Below are 27,674 nucleotides of genomic sequence, written 5' to 3'. Positions count from 1 at the left end.
GGGTCTTGACTTCATGTCCTGAGATTCTCACCTTGCTTGATGTTTGAAAGCACAAAACTTAGCAATGCACAAAAGAATAATAATCTAATTTTTGGTATAAATTAATTTTTTTCCCCATCGGTTAATTATAAAAATATTCTATAAAATATTTGATTTTTTTTCTTTCCTTTTTCCAAGCAAATTTTCTCTTTGTATTTTATTATATATATATTTTTTGGGATCCAACCCAACCACCTTGGTGCAAGGCTGCAGCCTGCAAGCCTAAAGTTAACTTTACGACGCTCCGGTGTGAAAATTGACGTTATAGGCATCTGTTTTTGCAGTGTGAAGATCTCTCTATCTGAGTATCTATCTCTCCTGACGTTGCGGTTTAAAGAATAGAAATGGCGGGAGAGGAAGACACCAACCCTAGATTTTTTGTCGCAGTTCATGTTGGCGCTGGATTTCACTCTCCTTCCAACGAAAAGGCGCTCAAGGGAGTCATGAAACGGGCTTGCCGTGCAGCAGCCGCAGTTCTTCGGAAGGTCTCTTATTTCCTTTCCAATTGACAATCATGAATGTTTAACAGATGTGTTTTCAGATTTAAGTGCTTTTTAACTTGTAAAAGATTTTTAACGCACTGTTAGTTTAGTTTATTGTGCTGATAAATTACTAAAAAGCAAAATTTCCTCCGTCTCTCTTGGATTTCTTTTTTTATAATGACTGTCTTCAGGTCGTTTTTTACTTTGTTGGAAGAAAAGTAACGGGTTTTACTTCAAATTTGACGCATCTGGTCACTCTTATTATGCATACTGGTCTTAATTTAAATCTGATCGATAATTTTCTCTGCATAACATGTTTTAGATGAATGTCAAATGTTTTTCCGTTACTTTTTTCTTTTCGATGAAATTTGAGAAGAAATACTCCGTTTGAGAGGGTATCTAGGTTCAGTGAAAATGGAAAAACTGTTCATTTAATGATATATTAGTAAAAGAGATTATACTTGCAGGTGCACTATTAGAATTTTTGTTCTGATCTATCGTCAGTGCAAAAACCAATATAATTGATGGGGTTTCTCACTGGACATGGCATTGGCTTGTTTCAGGATCAATGGCAATGCTTGACTTTTGTCGAAGTGCCTAAATATGGCTTTTGAACTGAACGCATGCTGGTCTTTAATTGGAAGCCCTTTTTTTATTTTTATTTTTTATTAAATTGTTGTAAATCAGGGTTCAGGTGGATGCATTGATGCTGTTTCAGCAACCTTACGGGTATTGGAGGTATGTCTTATTCTTCACTTTTTTTCCCTAGATTCTAGTGCTTTGCTATCATCAAATTTGTCTCAGAATGATAATGTGCTTTGGCTTCATTTCCTTTTAATTGGCATAATCAAAGTTCAATTTAAAATATTTTGTGACCAAATAGAATTAGTTTGTTCTGAAGGAAATATTTGAAGTTGTTGTCTTAAAAGAAAATGGAAATTGTGTTGGCCCAAAAAGAAAGAAATTTTACTAGATAACAGTTAAAAAAAAGAAAAATAGAAGATTGTTCTATTCTAAAATCATGGATATTTTTTCTACAAATAAATATATTGTATCTTAGTTAGTAGTAACTTTGTGATTTTTGGAGGACGCCAATCCTGTCATATGAGTGGATCTTTCTTCATCACTGATGCCAAAATGTGCTTCCTTGTTACAAAATAATTGTATGCAGGACTAACTGCATTTTCAAATTGGCAATTATGTCCTTTTATCACTGGCAGGACCTTTATCAGTGCAGTGTACATTTTACTTATTTTTCTCTTCAATCAAAGCATTTTAAATTTGATTCTTTTGCTTTAGGATGATCCATGCACTAATGCAGGCTGTGGTTCAAACTTGACTGAGGATGGTCATGTTGAATGTGATGCTAGTGTAATGGATGGTGATTCTGGAGCATTTGGAGCTGCTGGTGCCGTGCCAGGTATTTGCTCTTAGAGAATTATACCATAGTTGCCAAGGCATCTAGGGGCACAGCTTTGGAGGGGTCTAGATGTACGGTGATAACGACAGGGCCACCAAGGTCTGTGTTGCCTAGAGGCCTTGGGTCACTTTATAAGTGTGAGATACAATTGAGTGGATTTCATGACTAACTGATTGTTTGGTCCATCTGTACTTAGTGACTTCAAGCTTCTTTAGTTTCACTTTCCTCTTCATAAATTGTAGATCAGGTGTAAGAAATGCCATCCAGGTTGCTGCTTGCTTGGCCAAGGAACAAATGAGGGGACCTTCTTTGCTCGGTCGAATACCTCCATTGTATGGTCACTTTATCATAGCCTCAATCTCTTCTGTTTCCTTTTCGGTGCTGCCTTCCCGGGCCTTTTTTTTTCCTGTCAAATCAATGTAATTATCTTGGCTTTTGGTCATACTTAAATGAATTATGGGGTTTTGGCGTTAATTATAAGTTGTTTGGCATGGGGGCAATACTTTATAGCACATGCACTGGCTTGAATTTAAAATAGATTAATGTACGTCTATTTGTTCATTCACTGTCTTCCACGTGCACATTGGCTGCATTTTTACATAAGTTATGTTTTAAAAGTAAAGTTGGGAGATATTTGTAGTCTTTTGCATATACAGCTTAGTCAGATGATTGTAAAGTCATACTAAGAAAATGAGAAAATGTTTAGAAACGTCAAATAGCAGATCTTATGATTATATGGTTTTGCTGTTCCCTCATGTAGTGAGGAATTTAAATCCTAGAGTCGAACTAATTCTTTCTGTTATCAGATGTGATCAATGCATCTCATTATGACATCCACTTCATGAGTATAATTAAGGTGATATCATATTATTTTTCAGCTTCTTGGCTGGTGAAGGTGCTCGTGAATGGGCAAAGACTAAGGGTATTGTCTGCGCAGGGACAGTAGCAGAGGCTGATCAAGTATCTTTTCTAATTTTATGGGTTTCCGTTCGATCTCTTTCAGTATGCTACTCAGTGAAAATCAGAGTTGTGTTGGTTTTTTCTTTGATATTCTTTTTGCATGTTTGCAACAGTGGCTGGTGACTGAGAAGGCAAAAGCACAATGGCTAAAATACAAAGCAATGCTAGACGATGCCAAAGCAAGATGCAAATGTTCTGCTTCAGAACCTCCATCAAGTCCTCAAGAGGCTGCTGCATTGCAAACAGTATCAGGTATTTCCATGAGATTCTATTTTGGGTAAAAACATAATTGCCGGTTTATGTCAATCTTCTTTTCATGATTTGATGTCTTTTAAGTTTAAAACTGATTATTTATCATTTCTAGAAGTCCTGAATTGGAATTTCTGTAGTAGCAGAGTCGCTCCACCCAAAAGGTTTTGCGTATTCTTCTTAATACTATCCTGTTTATGGACCTAATACCTGCAGTCAAGCGGATCTCTCCAGAAAGACTCTCCTCTCTCTTTTTCTCTTGATTTCTGATAAGATACATGGTATTTAATAGAGAAAAGTGATTTTTCAGTTGGTTAACATCATATAATCATTTGACCTATATAAATGCCTTTGCATGGTACTTCTTGGTCTGGGTGACACATTCTGATCAATCTGTTGGTTGAGGAAGAATTATTTCCTCTTTGAAGATATGGATCTCCATTGGGGGTGGTCTTGGTGCAACAGTATGGTTGCTCCACTTTGACCAAGTGGTCATGGATTCAAATTTGTAAACAGCCCCTTTGCTAAAGTGGGGGTAATGCACATTATGACTCTCATCAGGTCCTGCTTTGGTGGGAGCCTCGTGCGCTGGGCATGCCTTTTTTCTCTTTTATTCACTAGCTGGGATTTGATGTAGGATATATTAGATAATGCAGCTATTCCAGCTGCGGGAATATTTTGATGGGTTTTATACAACCTCCTTGGAGATGACTACAGAAACTGATCAAATAAAGACATTATTATTCTTATTTGTCAGTGATATATCATATGTGTGTTGTTTTGCAGAAGTAGAAGTTCAAGCATATGATATTGCTGGAGGAACCAACAGTGGGACCGGTCAACCATATGAGTTGAATGCTTCTGAAGAAGACCACGTTATGGATACTGTGGGAGTTATTTGTGTTGACAGCAATGGGCATATAGCTTCTGGATCTTCAAGCGGTGGTATTGTATTGAAGGTTATCAAAACTTCTTGTCATCTTTATCCTTTTGAATGCTATTCGATTAGGTTTTGGTCTTGAAACAAATTGCAGTTGGCACTTAAGGTAGTGTCCTTGGATCTGAAAGGGCATCTTGTTGCGAATCTGCTCTTTTTTTTTTGGGTCCCCGGGGGGGGGGGGTTGTTTGAATCTGTTGCAAATCCATTAACTAAGAGAATATGTTGGCAACCTAGACTAGTTGTAAATCAAGTAGCTTCCTGTACCAAGTGTATACCAGCTAGTATGGATTTATTTCTCAAATTTATGTAACTTGGTGAATTTCTGGAAAACTTTTGATAACTTCAAGTTTAATAGATTATTCTTCTGATTGTAAATAATAAATTGAACAGGATAGTGTTGTTCTTTTTTTTAATTTATTTTATTATTATTATCCTTTGTGTAAAGGGATAGCATTGTTCATGAATGGGAGACGTAATATACTCTCTCCTTCAGATCCCACCCTTGGCCCATAGATTAGATTGAGAGAATAGACATGGTAATTTGCTTAAGTGGTATCTTATTTTGTCTCACATGGCTTGCCGTTGTAATGAATGTTAGGTCTACAGTTTGCTGTCCTATAACCTTGCCTAAGTCCCACATACTTGACAAATAATCTTCAATACCTCTTTCCCTGTTTCAAATTGCATAGTAAATGATCAAAAGGTTATCACTCTCCTTACTGAATAATTACAAGTAATCCATTTTCTGCTTCCAATTGCTTGAAAAGTGGGAATTTAACTGTTTACTTGATTTGTAAATTATACTTGTAAGTATTACAAAATTAGTTGGACACACAGATGTGCTTTTGGTTGGGAACTGCAATTATACTAGGATCTATGTGGAATTGATAGGATAGAGCTGGGACCAGATAAATGTAACAGAAATATATATACTGTTGGAAGACCCATAAACAGATCTATGTGGAATCAATGGGACACAGCAGGTACTAAATAGATATAACAGAAAAATAGACACTGTAGAGACACCGAAACAGAGTAAGAAATTCTGCCCAACAATTCAAAGCTAAAAAGTAACTTTAGAATTTAAGAAATATGAGTAGTGGAATCTTTAATCTAAATATTGGATAATGTGGAACTAGGATAAGAAGATGATTGAATCTAGTAATCTGAAAATTGAACCATAAATAGGGATTCCACATGGTGTATATGTCAGAAATAAGTAAGAAGAAGAATAACAGAAGACAAGAGCACAAGGTCAATGATGCAGGTGCCATGCGTTCAGACACCAACTGGAAGGTCAAGACTACGGAAGCCCTTAGGGATTCTGCCCAACAGCACTTGAATAAATGGACCGGTAAACATGTCTGTCCTAGGAGGGTATTGAGAAATTGTGGAAGTGTTGGGGAATGTTGGATCCGTCCTTTGGACAGTATTCTGATGGTTGTGTAACTCTTGATCATAATCACGAGAGTAAGAGTGGACAAGTTCATCCAAGGTGGGTGGGGAGAGAGAGGATGGGACCTTTCATTATCTTCATACAAAAGGGTTTTCATACCTGAATTTGCTGATGTAATTTCCCTATTTCTTTCTCCTCTGTACCAGTTCTCCTGGTTTCTTTCATCGATTTTGCAAACTTTTTGTTGAGATAGTGAGGTTGTTGGTGTTGCCTAGTTTGGTGCTCTTGTGGGAAGAAAACATGGCTTAAAGCTTCTGACATTTCCTCTGAAGTGTTAGATTCAGTGCCTTCATACTTCATCCATTGCTCATGGGCATATCCCACCAGCTGGTTATATGCAAACCCCATCTTGCCATTCTCTGAATAATAATGCTGATCAAGATAGCAATCAAGATCATAGAGCCACTCATAGAATACCTTAAAGATCATTAATGCCATCATATGTTCCTAACTCTTGAGTCTCTTGAGGCCTTAGGGGTTGTCTTATCCCCCTATGCATATGATGGGGAGACTGAAAGTAGTCTCTAGTTGGTTCCTTCATGATTTTGGCTACTATTGATTCATCTAACCTGATGTGTTGGTAATTGGACTTGCTGGAAATGCAGCTCTGATACCAAGTGATGTAAACCCATTTTTAGGGTTAGGGTTCCCTGGATGGTTCTTTGAAATTAAGGGTTTGATAGAAAAAGATTTTGGAAGCTTTTAGGAAAGGTATGGGTTTTTCTAAACTTGATGGGAATTGGAGGAATGACTAGGAGATGAATTTGGGATCCTAAGGGTTAGGGAAAATTTAGGGTTTTAACAGAATCTAATTGGGGTGCGATGGGATGGGAAAAGATTAGAGTTTTGCATAACCCAAAGTGAAAGGAAGAAGCCAGGGAATAATGGAAGGGGAATGGAAAGGGTAGGGAAGACTTGCAGTTAGGAAAGAAAAGGGGTAGTTTTCTTGCAATTTTCTTTTCCTATCTTTCTTTTATTTCTGTTTCTCTCTCTCTCTCTCTCTCTCTCTCTCTCTCTCTGTGTCGCTCCTTTTTTTTTTTTCCTGCTGTTTCAATAATGCAGCAAGAACCAAAAAATAAAAGAACAAAACAGAAAAGTGAGCCCTGGGGGGGGGGGTATCACAAGAAAGAAAGAGGGAAGGGGGTTGATTTCTTGCTGCCCCAAGAAAAGAAGACAAGGTGGGAGGGATTCTAGGGTTTGCGCAAGCAGGGGGAGGGGAAAGGGGAGGCTGCGGTGGGTTGGGAGGGTGTGGGAGGGGATGGGGGCCTGCTACACTTACTTGGAAGTTGCTGTGACTGTTGATGGGTGCTGGAAATTGGAAGAAGAAAGTGAAATCTTGAAGGAGATGCTGACTTTGAATAAGAACTGTCAATTACTCGACTGTGGCCTCCTCAACAAGGCCACAATCCTTAACTCAAACTCAATTTTATTCAATAATCAGACTTAACAATACAATGAAAAGACTAGGCTATTTGTAACCTTCTAAAGACTCAAATCTAATTGAAATCCTTTATAGTTTAGGATCTCCTTACAATTAATCTCAGCTACACAAATAAATGACTTTAACTTAATAAACAACTAATGGAATTTTCTTGAAAATAGATTCCCTTAAGACACTAGGACTCCAACATAAGGAAAGGAACTCTTCTTGTAATAAAAGATCCTTGTTTGAAGAAAGACTCCTAAGGAATCAAGAACTCAATTCTAAATCAAAACAAAACTTCAAACTAACAAGACTCTTGAAAGTTAAGAAAAATGAAAATTAATTCCAGTGGATAATTAGGGCTGAATTTTACCAAAATACCCCTCTTAGGGTTTGGCCAGCCCTTGGGTTGCCCCCTTGGTGGGGCCTTGGGCCCCACAGGAGGGTTTCGGCCAAGGGATGATCCTTGTTCACATCACATGGTTGGTGGTGATCTTGCTCTCGAGGGCATTCTCGCCCTTACAAAAAACCGAAATCTCGCTCAAGTTGGTGTGATCTCAATCGAGATATTGTAAGTCTTGAGGGTCCATCTCGGGGGGTTTTTGAAGGACCAAGTTAGGTTGAAACTTGGTATTTAGCTTATTTTAGGCCTTCTAAACACACTGATGGCCCTAGATTTGTGAGAAGACAACCCTATGTATAAGTTCTAAGTTGATTAAGTTTGAAACTGAAATACTGCAAGAATGAATATGCAATGTTATAAAACATGAAATATAGAACCATTAATTGATATAGATGAAAACCAAGTTATAAGATACATCAAATTACTTAAACTATTTAGAGCTCCAGCCATATGAGCACAATAAAACATCATCATTCTTGACTCTCGAGAATACAATAGTACTACCATCATAAGTTCATAAATGATAACTTCATAACAGAAGAAAGTGAGATGAAATCAATTAAGGCCCAGCACCACGATCACATTTTTTAGGTCCTCTACTGGCGGCTCTATGTTGTTCAACTAACTCAATGAGATGATCAAGAATATCATCTCTCGCAAAATTAGGGATAGTAGGGCACTTGGGTGTAGCCCTATAGTTTCCAACCAAATGGCGTCACAAAATATCACCTTGCTTGAAGAACACTTTCAAATGGCCTTGATTGATGTTCTTTTGTTGATGTAGATGTGCTAAAGAATCTAGGAGTGTTGTAGGTGAGGATCCGACAAAATTCAGGCGAAAAATGGGGCCAAAATCACCTTCAAGTGCATTGTTGAGAGAGGAGGTGAGAGAGAGTCAAGATGAGACTAGATTTTCGTCTCAACTCGAGTGAGAGGGAGTAAAAAAACTTTGGTGCGATTGAGATCCCTGGTCGAACCGAGATCTTGATTGAGTTGGGGTAAAAACCAGGTCTTATTTTGCTAGGCTGAAAAAGAGAGATCTTAAGCAACATTACTCCTACCATGATGGGACACTTTTTTTTTTTTTTGGGGGGGGGGGGGGGGGGATGGTTATATGGCATGCTGATTTTTTCCCCTAAGATGTATTAAAAAATCAATTTGGGACCAATTTGGGATTTTCCTTGGGAGGTGTAATAATGCCGATTCATACGGTGAGGGTTCTGCTATTGATTCAAAGCGCTGTACCTATGGGATAGGGATGGGAAGAGGAAAACCGAAGATTTCACATAGTACTTTTGATCGAAAAATCAATCTGATTTATTTCGTCCACCACCAACCACCTTGGTTGCCTTGCCGCTTTGATAACCTTGGAATGGCTTTTTACTCTCTTCTTTTTTTGGTGAGTTGTTAGTGGAGTGTTTTGGTCAATATTAAGCTAATTATTCCTTTCAACTTTACAAACTGATGGAAAAGTAAATTTTCTTCATATGCTTGAAAAAGATCTTCAAGGGAAACTATGATATCGATTTATTCATTCATGGAGCTTACCTTTTTGTTATTTCTTCCAGGTTAGTGGGCGTATCGGATTAGCTGCAATGTATGGATCAGGTTGTTGGGCATCTTCGAAAGGTCCCTTTGGGGCCCCTTTTATAGTTGGTTGTTGTGTGTCTGGTGCTGGAGAGTATCTAATGAAGGGATTTGCGGCTCGTGAGTGCTGTGTCTCATCGTCACTGTATGCTGATGTCTACTTAAAGAGATTGTTTCTTTTGTTAGCCAGATGACTTGCTGTTTGATTGTTTGTTTATTCTTTTCGAACATCATATTTCTTTGAAGAGCAGAATACATAAGTATCAAAGTGGAAAAAGTCCATAATATTTGTAGAGTGTTATCAAGAGTGTGTTTTACAAATCTAGAGTCCACCCCCATGAATGTGACCAGTACACAACTATAGCAGTGAGGTCAAAGATTTGTCAACAATTTCATTCAATCCCTAAGGGTAGACACACCAATCGCTGCCTAGGGCCTTGTTTTCCCTCAGCAGTTTCATTTTATAAAAGGATTTTACTGGTTGAATTTATCCATTTTGATGGGATGCCATGGCTCATTAGTGCTTACTTCTGTAATGTGTGGGTTGCTGCCGTTGAAGGAATAGTAAAAAGGACAAACGCGATCCCAAAGGCTTCCGTTTAAGCAGAGTCCCAGAGGGGGGGGGCAATTTTCCTGACATAGCGTTACCTCAACAATTTTTATTGAAGGAATAGCATTAAAGAAAAAACAAATCTTGGAAACACAGTTTGTAACACCAACAGTTATAAGCTTAATGATTGTTTCTGGGCTTCTGTGACCAAACTTGGTTTTCCTTAGTAGATATTGGAAATGAAGGATATGCATGTTGTAGTTTCTTTCTCTAATGGTTTATATGAACCTTGGACCATGAAAATTTCACTTGGCCTTGATGGAGGCCTGTCTTGGCTGGGTTGAGTTATGAAACTTGATTGATTTCTTGACTGAAAGTTGGGTTTTATAGTCAATTTCATTTAAATTTCCATATGGGTTAAACTGTGGATGGTAGATTCAAATAGGAAGTTTTATATTCTTACCAACATTAACAATATCACATGGTATTAAAATAAAAGTGTTTCCTACCAATTTGTTCTTTTTAATGATCCCATTGCTCATAAATTAAAGTATCTATATAATCTGGTGTTTTCTTTGCAGTAGGCTTACCATAGCCTGATGTGTTATTTTTCTTATCTTCATTGATTCAGGTCACAATCGGGTCCTGTGTCTGCATGCACAAAAGTACTACGTTCTATACTGCAGGAAACCAATCAACAATCTGCTGATAAAAGTGCTGGTATTTTAATTGTGCAAGCTGATGCTCCTACTATGGTAAGCTTGATTGACAAAGCATGTCCTCTTAGTCTTTCCATCCAGCGTCTCAGTTGCGTCAATTTTGCTGCTTTAGGTTCCAGGACAAACACCAAAGCTCAAAGCAGTAGAGATTGCTGCTGCATACTCTTCCTTGTCATTTGGAATTGGTTATTTTGGGAACTCCATGGATCGACCAAAGGTATAAGTGTATAGCAAGTCAAAAGTCTCATATTTTCCATTGCTTACCTCCAGTTCAATTAATGTTAGTGTAGATTTCTAAGGTTGTTCTGCTGTCAAGGGCCAATAGAATGTATATTATAACTTAGGTAACTGCTGTTTTAACTGTTTATGAAGATCAGGTTTCAAAACTGGGACTTTCCATCAGCATGGGGTTGGCTGATCCAATAATTGAAGCACTTCTTCAGTCAGTTTGTCATAATGAGAACTTGACGTAACCTCTAGTACCTTCTTTTGCTTTGTCCACTAATCAAGAAACCAATAGACCCTGTTTATGTGATGGAGAAAAGTAAAAATAGTAAAAAAGGACCAGCAAATTATGCTTGTTTCCCACAAGTATGAGTGTCTCTGGCTAGGTTGGCTGGAAAACTTCCAAACAAACTCACAAGTGCATTTATCCTTGTCCATGCTGTGGCATCCCCACTTTTTACCTGCCCATTCACTTTCGATGTCCTACTAAATTGGTTGGACTTTGGCATTCAGGGAAAAGTTATTGTCCATCTCTTTCCTTCCATTTTGGCTCCCATAAAATCCCACCTCATCTCCATTTCTTCTCTTACCAAATTCCACCACCCTGCCTTCCCTTACCTTTTCTCACAAGTTTCCTGAGTGAGATCATATACCCACATGGGTAGTACTGACAAAAGACCTGAGGCCTATGTGATTCTTTGTCGACATCATCCTCTAAGTGGGTAGCAAATCTGGATTTAAGTTTCCCTCCGCTTTATGTCTGCCAAAAATATGAGTCTTTAGATTCCAAATCGTGTTTAAGACTACTATTATTTCAAAACAAAAGATAGGGAGGAAGGGAGAGTGGGTGGAGTGGAACCTACAGACGTGTTCGCACATGTTTGGATGCTCTTTTCCTGTTTTAAACATTATTACTCTTTATTATTTGTATAATTGGTGAGTTTCCTATAATGATTAAAAATTGTCAGCAAGACCCTGAGAGGGTGTAGAATCTGGAATGGTAATGTTTTACCATTTTTACCCTGTGTGAGTATTAATATTTCTCACCTAATGAATTTTGTGGTAGGAATGATATTAACCAACTCTGACCCTATCTATCCAATGTCAAGGAAATATCATGATAGTGCTGTGGTGGCATTGCAACACTTCCCCACTATTCAATTTCAGAGCAATTTTAACACCCCCCCCCCCCCCCACAAAAAAAAAAAAAAAGGAAAAGAAATTGTACAGAGTAATGCTTTACGGTTGTGGGGCCTACTGTAGCAGGAAGCTGGGTTGACCATCATTAGTAACAACTGTCATAGCTATCATAATTTAATAAACTCATTTGTAGAAGTTGGATATGCTCATTAACTAATCCCCTTCTCCACCTGCCCGCGCCGGGTGTGTGTGTGTGTGTGTGTGTGTGTGTGGGAGAGCAATCCCCCTTTTTGAACCCTTCTAAGAGGAGGGATGGTGGCCATCGGTCATTTAATCAACTATCATTTGGTTTTTTGTGTTTAACTAAGCAAGTCCGGTACAAGTTACTGTAGTGCTTCACAGCTAAGGCTTCGAAGTGTCAGTTGTATCCAAAAGTAATTTTATGTCTCCTGGGTCACATAACAAAACTCTAGATAGAAGCCAGATTTTCTTCTTGTGGGTTCCAATGAGGCCCTTGTTTGTTCTTGCTCTTAGCAAATAACTGGCTTCTCTCTCTCTCTCACACACACACACATATATATATATATATATATATATATATATATATAGATAGATAGGAGAAGATTTTTCTTCCTGTGGTTCCAGTGAGATCCTTGTTTGCTGTTGTTCACAGAAAAGCTGGGTCTCTCTCTCTCCCTCTACCTCTCCCTTCTGTCAAGAGCTAGTAGCTTGGGATAGATAAAAGCTGTCAGTCAAGCCATCAGAATCTTGCAGTATATCGGACTGTGTCATTGACTATGATCAAAACAAGTTCCTCATTACTGATTTGAGGATCAAAGTCAACTTCCCCTGAACCCAAACATGAATTTTAAGCTTTGAATCTTGTATTTTTTTTAAGATGCATGTTTCCAATTTTCTCTCTGGTTGATTACTTGTACAGACTAAATGATCACAATTGTTCACATTTCACAATTCTTGCCAGCCATAGCTTGTTTATTGCTCTAGAGAAGATTAAGTAGCACTTTAGTAAGTATTTCATTCTTATCTGTTGTAGGTTTCAATTCTTAGAAACACTAAAAAGCAAACTACGACTGGGATCGAACAGTTTGCAGCTCAAATCAATCTTACTGATACAAAATTCATGTGATGGGAATTCTATATGATGCTGAATCCAGAAAAAGATTTTGATTCAGTAGAGTTGCTAAGCATGCAAATTTCTTTCAAGGAAAGAAGAAATATTGCCAGAGCTGCTTTGGAATATTAAAAAAATATCGCTGGGAATGTTCAACTATTATCTTTATCTGGTGATCCTTGTTTATGTTTCATATCACTATTCATGGATATTTCTTACTGTTATATTTTCCTTGCTCTTGGTAGCAAGGCAATGACTGTATGTCTCTTTCCCAGTAGAAGATTGTATTTCTGACATTTGATCTTTGCATAAGCAGCAAAGAGAAGTAGAGAATGTGGCTCTTTGAAATTCATGTATTTAATACATAACTTGGTCGGTTGGAATTGGGTAGCCAATAGAACTGCAAATATGGTTGCATTTGTTCTTAACAGGTGACTAAAGCTTTCGTCTAGCTAAGGAGGTAGTGTATGTTGGAAACTCTTTTAGGGCCCGTTTGGTTACATGAATCAAAGATTTTAAATATCTGGATTCATGAATCTGAGAATTATATCCATTTGGTTGTAAAAATCTCTAGATTCATGAAATCTAGAGATTCACATATTTATACTAAAAACGTGAGTCTAGATTTATGGGTAAGGGGTGAAATCTAGAGATTTCATAAAAGTTATACATTTGCAAATTCACAAAAATCACGTCGATCAAATATTTTTTTAGGATGAATCCACAGATTTCATTCCACAACCAAACATTTAGTTTTATAAATTATGATTCCATAGGATTTGAAATCTCTAGATATTTGAGATCTCCAGATATTTGAAATCTCCAGACTCGTGTAACCAAACAGGCCCTTAACTGTTTAAGCTGATTAGAGAACCTTATAATCGGTTCTGTGATGTGTCCTTAATGCCATATGGAAAGGTAACATTTTGCTCAAATTTTTCATATGAGAAGTTGCTGACGAATTGAAGGCCTTGGGCAGAATCTGAAAAACTCCTTTTTACTCTCGGTTGATACTAATAGTTGGACCCTTACCAGCCCAACCAGAAGTAGATGAATTTAAAAAAGATTAACAAAAAAAAAAAAAAAAAAAAAAAAGGGAAAAAGAAGACCCCTGAACAATCCAAACAAGCTCTGGCACAAACAGGGGGAAAACGGATGGTAGAAACTGTTCAACTTAATGTGATCAGCATCTCTTTTAACCAGACCAAGCAATTCACAAGGTAGGTTTTCCTACGACTGGAAATTCGTTCTTGCCATGTATATGTAAAGTTGAGCAAAAGGTAGGTTTTCCTACGACTCCAACTTTGGATACGCCTGCCACCGTGCACACACAGGAATACCTTTCAAAACTTAGAGATGAAAAACAGCATTCACAGAGAAGTTGATTGTGGTTCTAAAAGCAAGTACAGTATAGATTTACCTTAATTTTAAGTAGAAGGGTGTCCATGAGACTTTGCCATTTTGTAAATGATTGAGGAAGAATGTTTCCAGCTAGCCATGAAGTAGTCTAAGCACCACGCCAAAGCATGTGGAGTCTGAATTTTACATCCGACGAAGGTGTCTCCAGACGTCAAGAATGTCAAAAGATAAGGGCAAAAAAACCACTACTAAACGTATTTTCAAGAGTAATAAAATTCGAGTGCCACCTTCATAGCAGGTTCTATCTCCAAAATATTCGTGAAAACTCAGAAAGCATGCAATCTGTCTTACCACAATGTTGTTTTCCCATTTCAGATGAAATGTTGAATCATCTATCTTATATATATACTTAAAAATCTTTGTTCCCCAAGAATAATTCTTGGGGTCTCAACGGTTCGCAAGAAATCTTTTCCAAGCAGAGAAAAATCACAAAATTGAAGAGATGAAAGCCCTTCAATGTACAGTCTTTTGATGTCTAACCTTGTCAGATTAAGCTTGCAAAACCTTCCTGATTGTAAACTAAAGTATGTTTTTCAAAATTCTTGGTCTGCACATTGTTTACGGTGAAATACAGGAGTGAAATTATAGTTCACCTTCAATCAAACAGACAAGATAAGGGATCTGGAACATTTTCACGCAGAATACAATTTCTGAAACTACAATTACTTGATGGGTGGGGGCAGGAGAGCGGGGAACCGTTAGAATAATAAATTTCCTAAACGTCTCAGTCAACAAAGCCTTTTCCCAGCTGATTCACAACTGAAAAAGTACCCTGTCAAGAAATAATAATGTTCATGATCTTCCTTTGAGAACCTTTGAGATAGCTCTAATGGTGGAAGGGGTTGTCCGGCAACATCCTCCAATGAGTGTGGCCCCTGAATCACACCATCTTGTTGCATACAATTTGAACATGTCATCGTCAAAACACTCTGAAGGCTGTAAAGTTGAAACCACAATAAGGAACTAATAGGCAGGACACAGTAAATTTATATTAGAAAGAGAATCCTCTATCAGCTATTGATCTGAATGAGTTAACTAGACAGATGATTGATCGGTAATTGGAGGAGTATTAAAGCGTGGTTAAGAACTAGATAAATGGTAACACAGCATAGTGAAAATGTAGGCATATCAAAATTACTGGTATACCATTCGATTTACCACAGTGGATGAGGGAACAGAGTTCGAACAGAAGAAAGAACAAGAACACTAATGCCACTTTGGCACTCACCTGCCATCTCTTTGCTCTGCCATCCCACACCTCTCCACTATTGGGATAAACCACTATTGGTTTGTCAGTAAACTGGAAAAAAAAAGAAAAATGCAATGTCAAAACTAAATTCTAGAAGTGACAATCTTAAGAGATGCATAAATAGACAAGAACTAATCCATAGTAAAACTTACTGCTCATTACCTTCTTAAACTTGCAAATTAGGCCTTCCATGAACTGGGGAGGGGCACAATTTATCCCAACTGCATTCACTTTATCACTTTTATTTATTATATCAAGGCAGTCCTCAAAGCTTTCCCCAGAGGGTGCATGCTCACCATCCACAGAGCTGAAGCAGATCCAAGATGGGATTTGGACTTTTTCTTCTTCAAGTAGCTCAACACAGGCCTGTAGAAACCATGTTATATATGCTGTGAGCTTTTCATAAGCTAGCAAAGGTACATCTTTTCTTTTCTTTTTCAAAAAGGAGTCGAAAGAATTAGATTGCTAGAGAAACGAGCCCTGACTCTTCCCACTTTCATTTCACAGATCAAAATCAAGATAACATTGTAAGCCCGTGGACATAATATAAATATGTTATCCAACAAAAGCTATGAACTAGTAACCATGCTGACTGTTTACAGAAGCAAGGCTAACATATCTGAATTAATCAACCAAATGTTCATGGAGATAGCTATCAAGTCTGATAGTTGATTTACTACACAGAAAAGAATCAACTGGAAAAATACAATGTCTGAAGAAAATGCTGGAAATAATTTCATGATATGCCGGTTATGTGAAGCAGGATTAAGCTTTCAGAAGTTGGTTAACATGTGCGGAACTTGACACCAGAGTAAATGCTACATAGAGAAACCAAGCCTAAATGAGGGAACAATGCACACCTGAGCTTCAAGTTTATTGGGTATGGTTTCAAATGCAAGCAAGTCCGGACCTGCCTCCACAAGAACTTGCAATCTCCGACGATGGAAATCCTTCAACTTCTCCAAGTTCACATCTGGTCCATAATTCCCACTATATTTAGAGGGCAAAGAAACATCTAACTCAATTATCAACTCCAGTAAAGCCAAACAGATAAAAGAAGATTGAAATAGGGAATTACAAATGTGATTAACCTGTGATTAGCAGAAATCTAGGATAAGTTGTACAAAATAATGAGACATCAGTAAGTACCTGTACTCTGAACCATCTGCAAGGTAAGCCCCATAGCTTCCGATAGAGGCAGCTACCAGAGCCCGGTTAGATGTGCGCTCCGGAATCTCTTGTGCATCAGCCGAGAACTTATCACGAGCTTCTAGCGCTAACATGACACTCCTTTGGAGAATCATTTCTGCTTCTTCAATAGATAGTCCCTTAGACAAAAATCCTGGTATTGTCGCCTGCAGCATTGGTACCCAGAAACCCAGAAGTTAATTGAAGCATTAATCTGAAAGACAGGAGAAAGCAATACGAAGATAACATGAGTGCCCAAATTAACCTGATAGGACGAAGTCAACAGTATATCTGCGCCGGCCTCAAGGTATTCGAAATGAACCTGAATCAAAAATTTTCTTTCTTGGGTAAGAAAGAAGACATGATTGATTGATAGTTTGTGGAATCAAGAACCCATTAGTTTGTGTAATACTACAAACAGAGATCGGAAACAAATAAAGGAGCAATTAACAAACCCGTTTGATAATATGAGGGTTTTTGACAAGGCAAAGAGAGCTCCATAAAGGGTCGTTGATGTCTGCACCGTGCTTCTCAAGCTGAGTGGCGAGACCTCCATCGATCACAACGTGCCCACCTGTCCTCCTTATCAAATCTTCTAGCAATGTCTGCTTTGGAGAGTCCGTCGTCTTCCCTAGCCCCATTGGGCTCTCTGTCTCTCTCGATCCAATAGCGCTTCCAGAGATCTTTCTCAGTATGCAAATGCAACATCGAACTTATATAGTAATTTGGGCATTAGGGTGGCGTGAATTGTGTCAATCGGATGAGCATTGAATCGGGATGCAATAAGGTTGAAATTTAAATGTGAATGGAGACCAAATAGTGTCCCGGTTCAATATTCAGTTACCAACTTTGTTGAAATTCACAATGAGATTATGAACACTGGATTGAGAATTGGCAGGCTCACCAATAGAAGTACTAAACTTGCTGTTATGACTTATGACAACAATATAACCATTGAAAAAAAGCAATTTTGTTGTTGTCATATTTGGCCCTTTTTCCATATTACGCATCCATGACACTGAGTCACTGATACCGAAATTACAAACCATTTTCTTGACAAGGAATTTTTTGTGTGCTTATTATTCAGTTTTTAAATCCACATTTTCAATAATTTTGTGAATTAAATAAAACAAAAAATGAAAGAAGGGAAGAGAGGAATTTAAAGTCAAAATCAAAGGTTGGAGATTGCTGATTTTTATTTTTTTTGGTCAAATAGAAATTCATTGAATGAAAGCATCAAGAAAGGCATGAGCTGAGCATAGAATTATTTGCAATAAAGGAGGTAGGTGAATCCACCAAACTCGATTATGAGAGAAATTTCTTGTACCGCGAGTAAGAAAATTAGAAAGGACCCTTTCATTCAAATAAATTTTAGTAAAAGAAGAGAATTGACTGGGAAAAACAAGACACTTTCATTCAAATAAGTTTTAATAAAAAATAAATTTTAGTAAAAGAAGAGAATTGACTGGGAAAAACACTGCAAACTAAAACATCAAATAGTTGGTGCACCTGCCCTACCTTACATTTCTTATTTATTTAAAAACTTTTCAAGTCAAATGAAACTTGGTTGCTATGCTATCAAAAAAAAAAAAAAAAACTTGGTTGCTACGTGAATAGCAGTAATGTACCAATTACGCAGTCGGCCATCAATGAAAATTTTGTTTGGGGGTGTTGTGGTCAAACCCAACATACAAAGTGGTCGAACATAGTGGTTTGACCAAACTGCTACAACCTAACCCGAGCATGGACAAAACCAAGATTGAATCGAGTCGACCTCGCATCAAGTCTTTTAATCACAACCAGCTCTTGTATAAAGATAAGAATGAGAAATCACGAAGATGGGACTAAAAGTCCATATCAAAATCCTATCAACATTGTTCGAGTAGAGTTCAACTAACTCTAGAGAGACAGAACCCTATTACGATTCTAAACACAGAGTACAACATGTAACCGCCCCCAAGTAGCTATAAAAATTGGCATCATCACCAAGTGAATGTATGCAATTTTGAGTTATTCCAATAGCTTCAAGATTTACATAAGAATAGTCTGTTCTGTGGATAGAGAAGGAAATTGACTTGCTCGTCGGAGATGATACTCAACCACCCCGGTAGAGCACGTTTTTGCAGGGTTTGTACGTTCGATCAGGTGGAACGGGATTCTGCAACAACATTGGCGCCGTCTATGGGAAATACATCAAGAAGTCATGATACAAACCAGATATGGGAGTGTGGTCAAGGAGGAGTCCAGCAAAGGCAAACAAGAAATTAATACAGGGAACGTTTCCCTAGGGATCACGAAAATTCCTCATCGTGATATCCTTCCAAAGCAATCTAACCAATTTGTTACTATATATCAGTTCAATGAGCTCCGTAAGCAAATCTTGAGCCTGAACGAATTGGTTAGGATGAGCATTTTCCAGTACGTCACCCTAGAAGCTGGTCACTAAGTTAATTTAATTAACCCTGATGAAACCAGAGAGGGTTGACCACCAAAGAAAAAAGAAGTTCTAGCATCAATGCTTGACCACTCAGCAAGACCATCCCAGAGAAATTAGGACAAAGGAAAAGAAAAGGTCGGAGAAAAATCACGAGCACTAAGAGAGGTAGCGTCTAAGGACCCTCCTCCAGGTTATGAGCAAGAGGATCGACAAAGTAGTAGTCGTCACACCGCCGAGCATCAAGTAAAAAACAATAAGGGAGTTCTTGTTTAGCACGTAGACTATGTCAACAAGCAATTCGAAGAACTCAATGAAAAATTGAAGAAATTGAAAGATTCGGGTAGAGATACCAAAGAACTTCAAGTGTTCGACCTTCACCATGTTTGATGGAACAAGATGTCCAAGACATCATATTATGCATTACAAATCTGTTATGTCCTTATACCGTCATAGTGAAGTTGCAATGTGCAGGATATTTCCCGCGTCGTTGATTGGAGTAGCATCTGAGTGGTTTATGGGGTTCCAAAACAGCTCAATCAAGAACTTCGACCATTTAGGTCGAGTATTCCTGTCACGCTTTCAGAGTAGAGTAAGTACCAAGAAAAGGGAAGACACCTTGTTCTCCATCAAACAGGGTCGAGCAGAGTCAGTCAGAAGTTATCTCCAAAGGTTCAACAATCTAACCATCCAAATCGAGAATTTAGATGAGAAGATAGCCTTTCACACACTATACCAGAGGCTAACTCATGAAGGACTACCCGAACATCTCTTGCTAGATATGCCCGAAACATATGCAGAGTTGCTTGAGCGGTGTCACAAACAGGCAGAAATCTCAGAAACTCTAGAGTCTTGAAAAAAGGAGCCAACCAATGAATCGAGGACGAACAAAGAAAAACCACTGCAAAATAGCCCGAGTGAGGGTGGTCGGCCTAATCCAGTAAAGCAGTCAGAAGGGATATTTACTCCCTTAAATACTAGAAGGTCGAAAATCCTGATGCAAATCAGGAGTCAAGGGATACTTTAGAGGCCAAACAAACTGTATTTCCGACCAGAAGAAAGTGACAAAAGCAAAGTAGAATAACAATTGGGTAATGAAGAAGGGGAAGAAGATGAACCAGTTCTCTTGTAGAGCTGCCCATTTGAAGAAGGTGATGATGGGAGTTGTAATGGAAGGTTTGCGAGCAATGGAGACTGAATTTGATGTTCTTCCTCGCTTTCTTCCCCCATGGCTGCTTCTTGAAGATTTTGAGTTTGTGAAAGAAAATTAAGAAGTTAGAAGAGAACTAATCAAAGAGGAGAGAAGAAGAAGAATAGAAAGAAGGGAAGTCGGATTTCATTGTTGAAGTTTGGACAAGTTGGTAGTACCCCACGGCCCCTGTTATAATCTGCTTCCTGGGCTTTGGAGGTGGCGGTGACGGTGGTGGTAGTGGTGGGGATGGGTGTTAAAAAGATGAAACATTTAGGGTTTAAAGATTTAATCTTTTTTACATTCAAAGATTAATAATTCATAAATTTATAAGATGTAAATACCTTTTTTTATTCTCACCGTTGGATTTAATTGTGATGATATAATGCAAATCTTACAGAATAATCGATATAAGGGTATTTTGGTCATAAAAAGCACAATTTGTCCTTAATTAACCTTATTGGATACCTTAGGAGAGGTAGATGCAAAATATCCATTTCTTTGGACGAAAAATGACATAGATCAAACTTCGGGGGTCCAGATGAAAATTACCTTTTTAAAATATAAGATTTTAAGGATATAATTGACATTCAATATAGTTTTTATAAATGAGGGTATTGCCATATTTTTTACTTCTTAATTTTAATGAAGGGCAAAATAGACATTTTATATTTGATGTTAATAGCCACTTAACACCCTTAGAAGTGAGGGGGGCAATAGTAATTTTATAAAGAATGATGTTTGATTAATAATAAAATCAAAGTATAAGGGCAATAGTAATTATCCCATTAAAATATATGACAAATCTTCATCCTTAGCCGTGAGAGGGTTCAAACTCTTGACCTTATAGTATGAGGCCTTGGTCTTTGCCAACTGAACAAACTCTTTTAGTTCTTGTTTATTTGCTGAATAAAGGTGGGGTGAGAAAAAAGTGATGGGAAAAAGTTTGAAAAAATAATTTTTTTCATAAAATCACAAAAGTATGATTTGTTTGGTTCATGAAATAGGAAAGCAGACAGAGCTTGTTTGGTAAAGTGACATATTAACTTTTCCAACCCAATACTTTTTTGAAATCTTATAAAATATGTAAAAATTTTGTGAAAAAAAATGTGAAAAACAATAAAACGGGGACCAAACATTTAATGGGAAAATGTATTCTTCTGCCATGTTGAGTCAAGAGAGACATGGGTACCATTGTAATGGGCCTCATTTCTAGCTTTGCAGATTTGTCATAGTATATTCCCACAAATTAAAAGGGCTTTAAATGGGCTCGGCCCATCAACTCCTCAGCCCAAAGCCAAGCTTATAAGTTACAGCGGAATTAGTTTTTGCCAATCCAACCTGCTGCGAGGTCCGGTTGGTTTGCTTATGAGGTTAAGCTGTCTTGGTCCATTCTTGAAGGGCGAGTTTAGGGTGGTTCTAAGTTCTGTTTTGTCAGGACGGTTTACTTACCATCTTATTCTAATTTCTAGGGTTCTAAATGCTGATTCTCATTCCTACCCTCTCACATCCCTTAATGAATCAAGTTGCATCATAGAAGCTAGGAAACAATTTACCTTCTTTATGTTCCAAGATATTGGTTGCTTTGTAGTTAAGATCTTTATCAAAGACTATCATATTTGTTGGTCTTAGCTGTTGAAGGTGAATTTGAATTTAAATCAATATTTGATTATTTCTTTTTATCATATTGACGAGCCTTCCATAATTGTAGACTTGTCGACAGAACTCTTTTGAGGAAATTTGATAAAATTGAGATCAATATTTGAATTGCTTTGTTTATACATTTACTATGATGTTGTAAAACTCCATCCAAAAATATATCCAACTAGAAAAATATACATAATATTTTTTTGAGTTCAGAAAAAGTATATATAATTAATTCTTAAAGAAATTCAATAATATTAACAAGATCGTATGGGTGGACACGCTTGTCACGTAATGGTGACAGTCTTCTATTTAAATAGAGATACTAAAGCAATGAGGTCCTGAATTTGAACCACCACTCTTTCATACTTTTCTCTTCTTTCTTCCATTTTTGGACCATGAGCTTGAAAAGGGCCCGCCGGGTTTGTTTTAGAAGTTTTTCAAGTAATTAATGATTCGTTTTGATGGATCAGTTATTGAGGAGGTTGACATTGGAAACAACCATTAGATCACCTTGATCAGAACGTACCCCACCACTAAACCGTATCCACGTAAGTCAACCATGGTGCTCCACCTTTGACTTGCTAAGTGACGGGAAGAGCCACTAGAACAGAAGTAGGTAAGATTCGGTTTGCTTCTCATAGAGATGGAGACAGCAAGTTGGGTGCTATGGGAGAGAAAGTGGCAACAGATCGAAGATTCAGTAGAAGCACTATGGAGCTTGCAACACAGGTAGTGGGAACTGGGATTCTGGGAAATGCTTGTCAAACCTTTGGCTACGTATTGTGGCATTCTTCCACACCATGATTACATAATCACCTTATTCTTGGGTTATATGGTACTCCATATTCACTACTGCACCTTGTTCACTTGAGATTTCTTTGCAAGATTCAATAATCTGATCATGCAGATTGAAAATCTGGATGAAAAGATAGCCTTCCACGCCTTGTACCAATTTGTACCAAGGATTCAGCCATGAAGGCCTACTTGAGAGACTTTTGCTTGACATGCCTAAAACGTATGATGATCTCAAAGAATGATGCCACAAACAAGCAGAGATATAAAAAAAAATTGAATCTTGAAAGAAGGAGCATCCAACCACTGAGGCAAGAACACACAAAGAAAAAAACCAACCCATCAGAAGAACGACCATAGACCCAACCAGGGATGGTCGACCTGAACGGGAAGGGTCACCAGCTATGAGGAAATCGGAAATCCTAATGCAAATTAAAGATCGAGGAATTCTCCAGTGGCCCGATAAGATACACTCTCGTCCAGGAAATCGTGATAAAAGCAAACATTGCGAGTTTCACAAAGAACATGGACACTGGACGGATGACTGCCGACAACTAAAAGCAGAAGTTGACAGGATCATCTCTCAAGGGCAGCTCACAAAATACCTCCGACCTACCCAACTTGATCAAAAGCAAGTAGAAGGGGGTAAGAAAAGGTATAGATCTCCAGGCAGAGAAGGACGCCTAAACAAGTCCCGACCACGGGAAGGAGGTGATGATAAAAAACGACCACCAATATTTACTGTGTTCGGTGGCCCAACTGAGGAGTGTCAACAAGCTTTCGAGCATTTGAAAGAAAAGCTAACTACTCCACCCCTGCTCGTATGGCCGACCACAGGAAAGGAACTAATCATCTACTTGGCAACTTCGCCACTGGCCGTTAGCGCAGTACTAGTGCAAGATGAAGGAAAACAGCAAAACCCCATTTATTACGTGAACCATGTACTCCTTGACGCTGAAACAAGATATCCAGAGGTGGACAAGCAAACTTTGGCCCTGGTCATAGCAGCTAGAAAACTGAGGCCATATTTTCAGTCACATCCTATCGCAGTATTAACAAACTTCCCCCTAAAGAAAATACTGCACCGACCAGACTTGGCCGGAAGACTGGTATCATGGGCAGTTGAGCTAAGTGAGCATCAGATTGAGTTCCGACCAAGACTAGCTATTAAAGCACAGGTCCTAGTCGATTTCATCCTTGAAACTTCTGAACCAAAGCATGAGCAAGAAGAAGAGGCCGCTTCCGAAAGTATCAAAAGATGGATACTCTCGGTGGATGGTTCTAGCAACGCACAGGGGAGTGGAGCGGGTTTGCTCCTAATAAGCCCAGGAGGATTCCAAATACGATATGCACTACACTTCCAATTCAGGGCATCAAACAATGAAGCAGAATACGAAGCATTAATAGCAGGTCTTCGTATAGCAAAAGCCCTTGATATTCAAAACATCGAAGTCGAAGCGGACACACAACTAATTGTGAATCAAGTAAACGGGCTATATGAAGCAAAAGAAAAGAGGATGACCAAATATCTGACCATGGTCAACCAATACAGACAATGCTTCAAAGACATCCAAATCCAACAAGTCCCTAGAGCAGAAAATGAGCAGGCAGATGCCCTATCTAGATTGGCTACAAATGAAATGGATGCAGACCCAGTCGTATATATGGAAGAGCTACAGTTTCCAAGCATCAGTCTGACCGACCAGATGCACATACAGACCGAGCACGGTTGGATGACTCCAATAATCAATTATCTGGAAAGTGATTTACTACCAGAAGATCCAAAAGAAGCTAGAACTATAAAGCAAAGAGCAGTCAGATACACCGTCAGAAACGACAAGTTATACAAAAAGTCTCTAACCCGATTATTGTTACGATGAGTAGGGGCTCCAGAGGCAGCTGTCATCCTAAAAGAAATTCATGAAGGAAACTATGGAAGTCATATACGAGCCAGAGCCTTAGCAGACAAGGTAATAAGGCAAGGATACTATTGGCCCACACTACAAGAAGATTCAAAAGGTCATGTCCGCAAATGTGACAAGTGACAGGCACACGCCAACATACCTCATGCCCCTGCAATGCCTCTAACATTAACCCTCTCTCCAATTCCATTCTCTAGATGGGGGATAGACCTCGTAGGAAAACTACCAAAGGCCACAGGGAGCAAAGAATACCTGGTGGTGGCAATCGATTACTTTACTAAATGGGTGGAGGCTGAAGCACTGTGGCATCCATCAATACCGACCAGATGAAAAAATTCGTCACACATAATATCATGTATCGGTATGGTATCCCAAAAATCATCATCACCGACCACGATAAACAGTTCGAAAATGCTGAATTTGAACGATTCGATAAAGAGCAAGGCATAGAACACCGTTGGTCTTCTGTAGCATATCCACAAAGTAATGGTTAAGTAGAAGTTACTAATAGATCAATGCTTGAAGGATTGAAGAAAAGATTGGACCAATCTAAAGGAAGAGGGTAGAAGAGTTACCTAAAGTACTATGGTCTTACCGAACTACTGCCAGAACGACCACCGACGAATCTCCATTCCGACTAGCTTATGGAGTCGAAGCTCGGATTCCAGTGGAAGTTAAGGTCGGATCTATCAAAGAAGAAGAATTCAATGAAGAAGCAAACATTGAAGGAATGAAGGCAAATATAGACTTCATTGAGGAAATCAGAGATAAAGCACAATATCGCCTGGAGGAATACCAATGACGCATTGCAACATATTACAATGCAAGGGTTAAACCGCGACAATATCTCCATGGAGATCTAGTCCTCCGCAAATCATTTGCTTCTGATCCCACAAATCAAGGAAAGCTTGCTCCAAACTGGGAAGGACCGTACATTGCAGTACAACAAGTTGCCCCGGGAGCATACAAGCTGCGAGGTCCAGAGACCGGGCAACTAATACCTCGGACCTGGAATTCAAACAACTTGAGAAAATACTATCAATAGTATTAAATCCTCAACAAATTTTGGAATTTTTTCAGTTTTCTTTAAATTGTTTAGATATTCACGCAATAGTCCGTGATTCAGACATTATGAATTTTTTTCTCTATTGAATAAAGTTTTTGCATATCATCACAGCTCAAGCTAGAATACCTAGCCAAGATGATCGGGGGAGTACAGACAGGAGTTAAAATTCATAAACCGACCTACTAAGGTAGGAAAGACAAGACCTAAGCTACTTAGGCACAAAAAAACCTAAGATACTTAGGCACAAAAAAACCTAAGATACTTAGGCACAAAAAGACCTAAGTCACTTAGGCACAAAAAGCCCTAAGCTACTTAGGCACAAAAAGCCCTAAGATACTTAGGCACAAAAGCCCTAAGGTACTTAGGCACAAAAAGACCTAAGTCACTTAGGCACAAAAAGCCCTAAGATCCTTAGGCAGATAAACCGACCTACTAAGATCGGGAAGACAAGACCTAAGTCACTTAGGCACAAAAAGCCCTAAGATCCTTAGGCAGATAAACCAACCTGCTAAGGTCGGTAGGACAAGACCTAAGTCACTTAGGCACAAAAAGACCTAAGTCACTTAGGCACAAAAAGCCCTAAGATACTTAGGCACAAAAAGCCCTAAGATACTTAGGCACAAAAAGCCCTAAGATCCTTAGGCAGATAAACCGACCTACTAAGGTCGGGAAGAAAAGACCTAAGATCCTTAGGCATAAAAAGCTCTAAGATACTTAGGCACAAAAAGCCCTAAGATCCTTAGGCAGATAAACCGACCTACTAAGGTCGGGAAGAAAAGCCCTAAGCTACTTAGGCACAAAAAGCCCTAAGATACTTAGGCACAAAAAGCCCTAAGATCCTTAGGGGCGCCCCTACTAAGGGGGGGGAGGAAAGCCCTAAGATACTTAGGCACAAAAAGCCTTAAGATCCTTAGGCAGATAAACCGACCTACTAAGGTCGGGAAGACAAGCCCTAAGCTACTTAGGCACAAAAGCCCTAAGATACTTAGGCACAAAAAGCCTAAGATACTTAGGCACAAAAAAGAGCCCTAAGATCCTAAGGCAGAAACCGGCGGGTCAGACCTAAGCTACTTAGGCACTATAAGACCTAAGATCCTTAGGCGTTAAAAGACCTAAGCTCCTTAGGCACAAAAAGATCTGTTTTATCAAGATGTACGGACAATCAAGCTTTTATGTTCGGAAAGACAGGGGTAACGATTGATCAAAATATCCTTGGAGATTAAATAAACCATTCCATTCCGAACAATTAGAGATTACAAAATGGCATAAAGAAAAGCCAAAAAAAGTCATCCATACAAAAAAGGACTCTGACAAGAGCATAATCTTAAGAGAGTTCCAAGACACTGATAAACAGGGTTTACAAGAAAGTATGCTAAGATTTGCTCTCTGGTTTTTTTAGAACGGACCCACTCTTTGAAGTAGAGGTTCCCGAACTAGCAACCTTGGGCAATGGATCCCAATTGGAGTCTAGAAATTCAGTCACTTCAACTGGTTGAGGCTTAGGAAACCTTGGCTGAGCAGCACACCAGGAAGGACAAGGAATCTTAAGGTCGTCATAGATCCTAAGATCGATCAAATCTTTAAACCTTTCCAAGTCCAAGTCCTTAAAGGCTGCAATGATACCCTGGTAGGCATGACGCCGGGCATAAATGTACCCTAGCGCAGCAACCTTGGTCATGAACTTCTTACAGCTGGACGTCTTGACCCACTTCTTTATCACCTCAACGAGAAGCTCGTTGGGGATATCTTCAAAGACGCAAGGAGCTTTCTCCTCAACTGCCTTCATCAGCTTGGCCACTTGGTGATTTGAGCTCTCTAACTTGGCTCGAAGGCTAGAGATCTCAGCATCCTTGCCGACCAAGGAACCTTGGGTCTCCTCCAAGCTAGTTTGAAGAGAGGATTTCTCAAGTTCTATAGCCTCATTCCTCCCCTTCAAGGCAGCAACCTCGATGAAAAGCTCGGCTTCCTGAGCAATCAAAGAGTCCTTGCTCGTCTTCCAAGATTACGCTTCAGCTTCCAACTCCTTAAGCCATTGGTCGGATT

The 27,674-nt window shown here is 38.8% G+C and overlaps 2 protein-coding genes across 3 annotated transcripts; one reads left to right on the top strand and one right to left on the bottom strand.

Moving 5' to 3' along the window:
• The first annotated feature begins 239 nt into the window (after positions 1-239).
• LOC149012539 (N-terminal nucleophile aminohydrolases (Ntn hydrolases) superfamily protein) lies at positions 240-13,807 on the top strand. Of its 2 annotated transcripts, XM_089158151.1 has the most exons (11): positions 240-524; positions 1,209-1,259; positions 1,821-1,941; positions 2,189-2,273; positions 2,820-2,901; positions 3,015-3,153; positions 3,937-4,109; positions 8,941-9,104; positions 10,141-10,264; positions 10,341-10,445; positions 12,648-13,807. In XM_089158151.1, exons 1-11 carry the CDS (start codon positions 384-386, stop codon positions 12,738-12,740), a joined length of 1,278 nt encoding a protein of 425 aa, XP_089014277.1. In that variant the 5' UTR covers positions 240-383; the 3' UTR covers positions 12,741-13,807. The 2 variants fall into 2 exon arrangements, with proteins under 2 accessions (XP_089014277.1, XP_089014278.1); XM_089158152.1 differs by lacking the exon at positions 12,648-13,807 and having other exon boundaries at positions 8,941-9,079; positions 10,341-10,427.
• Positions 13,808-14,572: 765 nt separating this feature from the next.
• On the bottom strand, positions 14,573-17,472 carry HMT-1 (Homocysteine S-methyltransferase family protein). Its single transcript, XM_089158153.1, has 7 exons — positions 17,037-17,472; positions 16,847-16,903; positions 16,543-16,748; positions 16,254-16,383; positions 15,556-15,759; positions 15,373-15,444; positions 14,573-15,080 (listed from the first exon to the last, which is right to left on the bottom strand). The coding sequence occupies exons 1-7, from the start codon at positions 17,220-17,222 to the stop codon at positions 14,937-14,939; spliced, it is 999 nt and encodes a 332-aa protein (XP_089014279.1). The 5' UTR covers positions 17,223-17,472; the 3' UTR covers positions 14,573-14,936.
• Positions 17,473-27,674: the final 10,202 nt, after the last annotated feature.

This window comes from Hakea prostrata, chromosome 6 (assembly GCF_041222555.1).
Source record: "Hakea prostrata isolate BN-2017 chromosome 6, UWA_Hpros_2, whole genome shotgun sequence".
Classification (NCBI taxonomy): domain Eukaryota; kingdom Viridiplantae; phylum Streptophyta; class Magnoliopsida; order Proteales; family Proteaceae; genus Hakea; species Hakea prostrata.
This window is presented reverse-complemented; position numbering and strand designations above follow the sequence as displayed.

What these genes read in the sequence shown, in the direction of transcription:
- LOC149012539 (XM_089158151.1), top strand. Translation starts at nt 384, where the DNA reads ATGGCGGGAGAGGAAGACACCAACCCTAGATTTTTTGTCGCAGTTCAT. An exon ending in CTCGGTCGAATACCTCCATT is followed by an intron (nt 2,274 to 2,819) that starts GTATGGTCACTT and finishes ATTATTTTTCAG; the next exon opens with CTTCTTGGCTGGTGAAGGTG. An exon ending in AAGCTGATGCTCCTACTATG is followed by an intron (nt 10,265 to 10,340) that starts GTAAGCTTGATT and finishes TTGCTGCTTTAG; the next exon opens with GTTCCAGGACAAACACCAAA.
- HMT-1 (XM_089158153.1), bottom strand. Translation starts at nt 17,222, where the DNA reads ATGGGGCTAGGGAAGACGACGGACTCTCCAAAGCAGACATTGCTAGAA. An exon ending in TGTTGACTTCGTCCTATCAG is followed by an intron (nt 16,749 to 16,846) that starts GTTAATTTGGGC and finishes CCAATGCTGCAG; the next exon opens with GCGACAATACCAGGATTTTT. An exon ending in GCAGAGCAAAGAGATGGCAG is followed by an intron (nt 15,081 to 15,372) that starts GTGAGTGCCAAA and finishes TCAACTTTACAG; the next exon opens with CCTTCAGAGTGTTTTGACGA.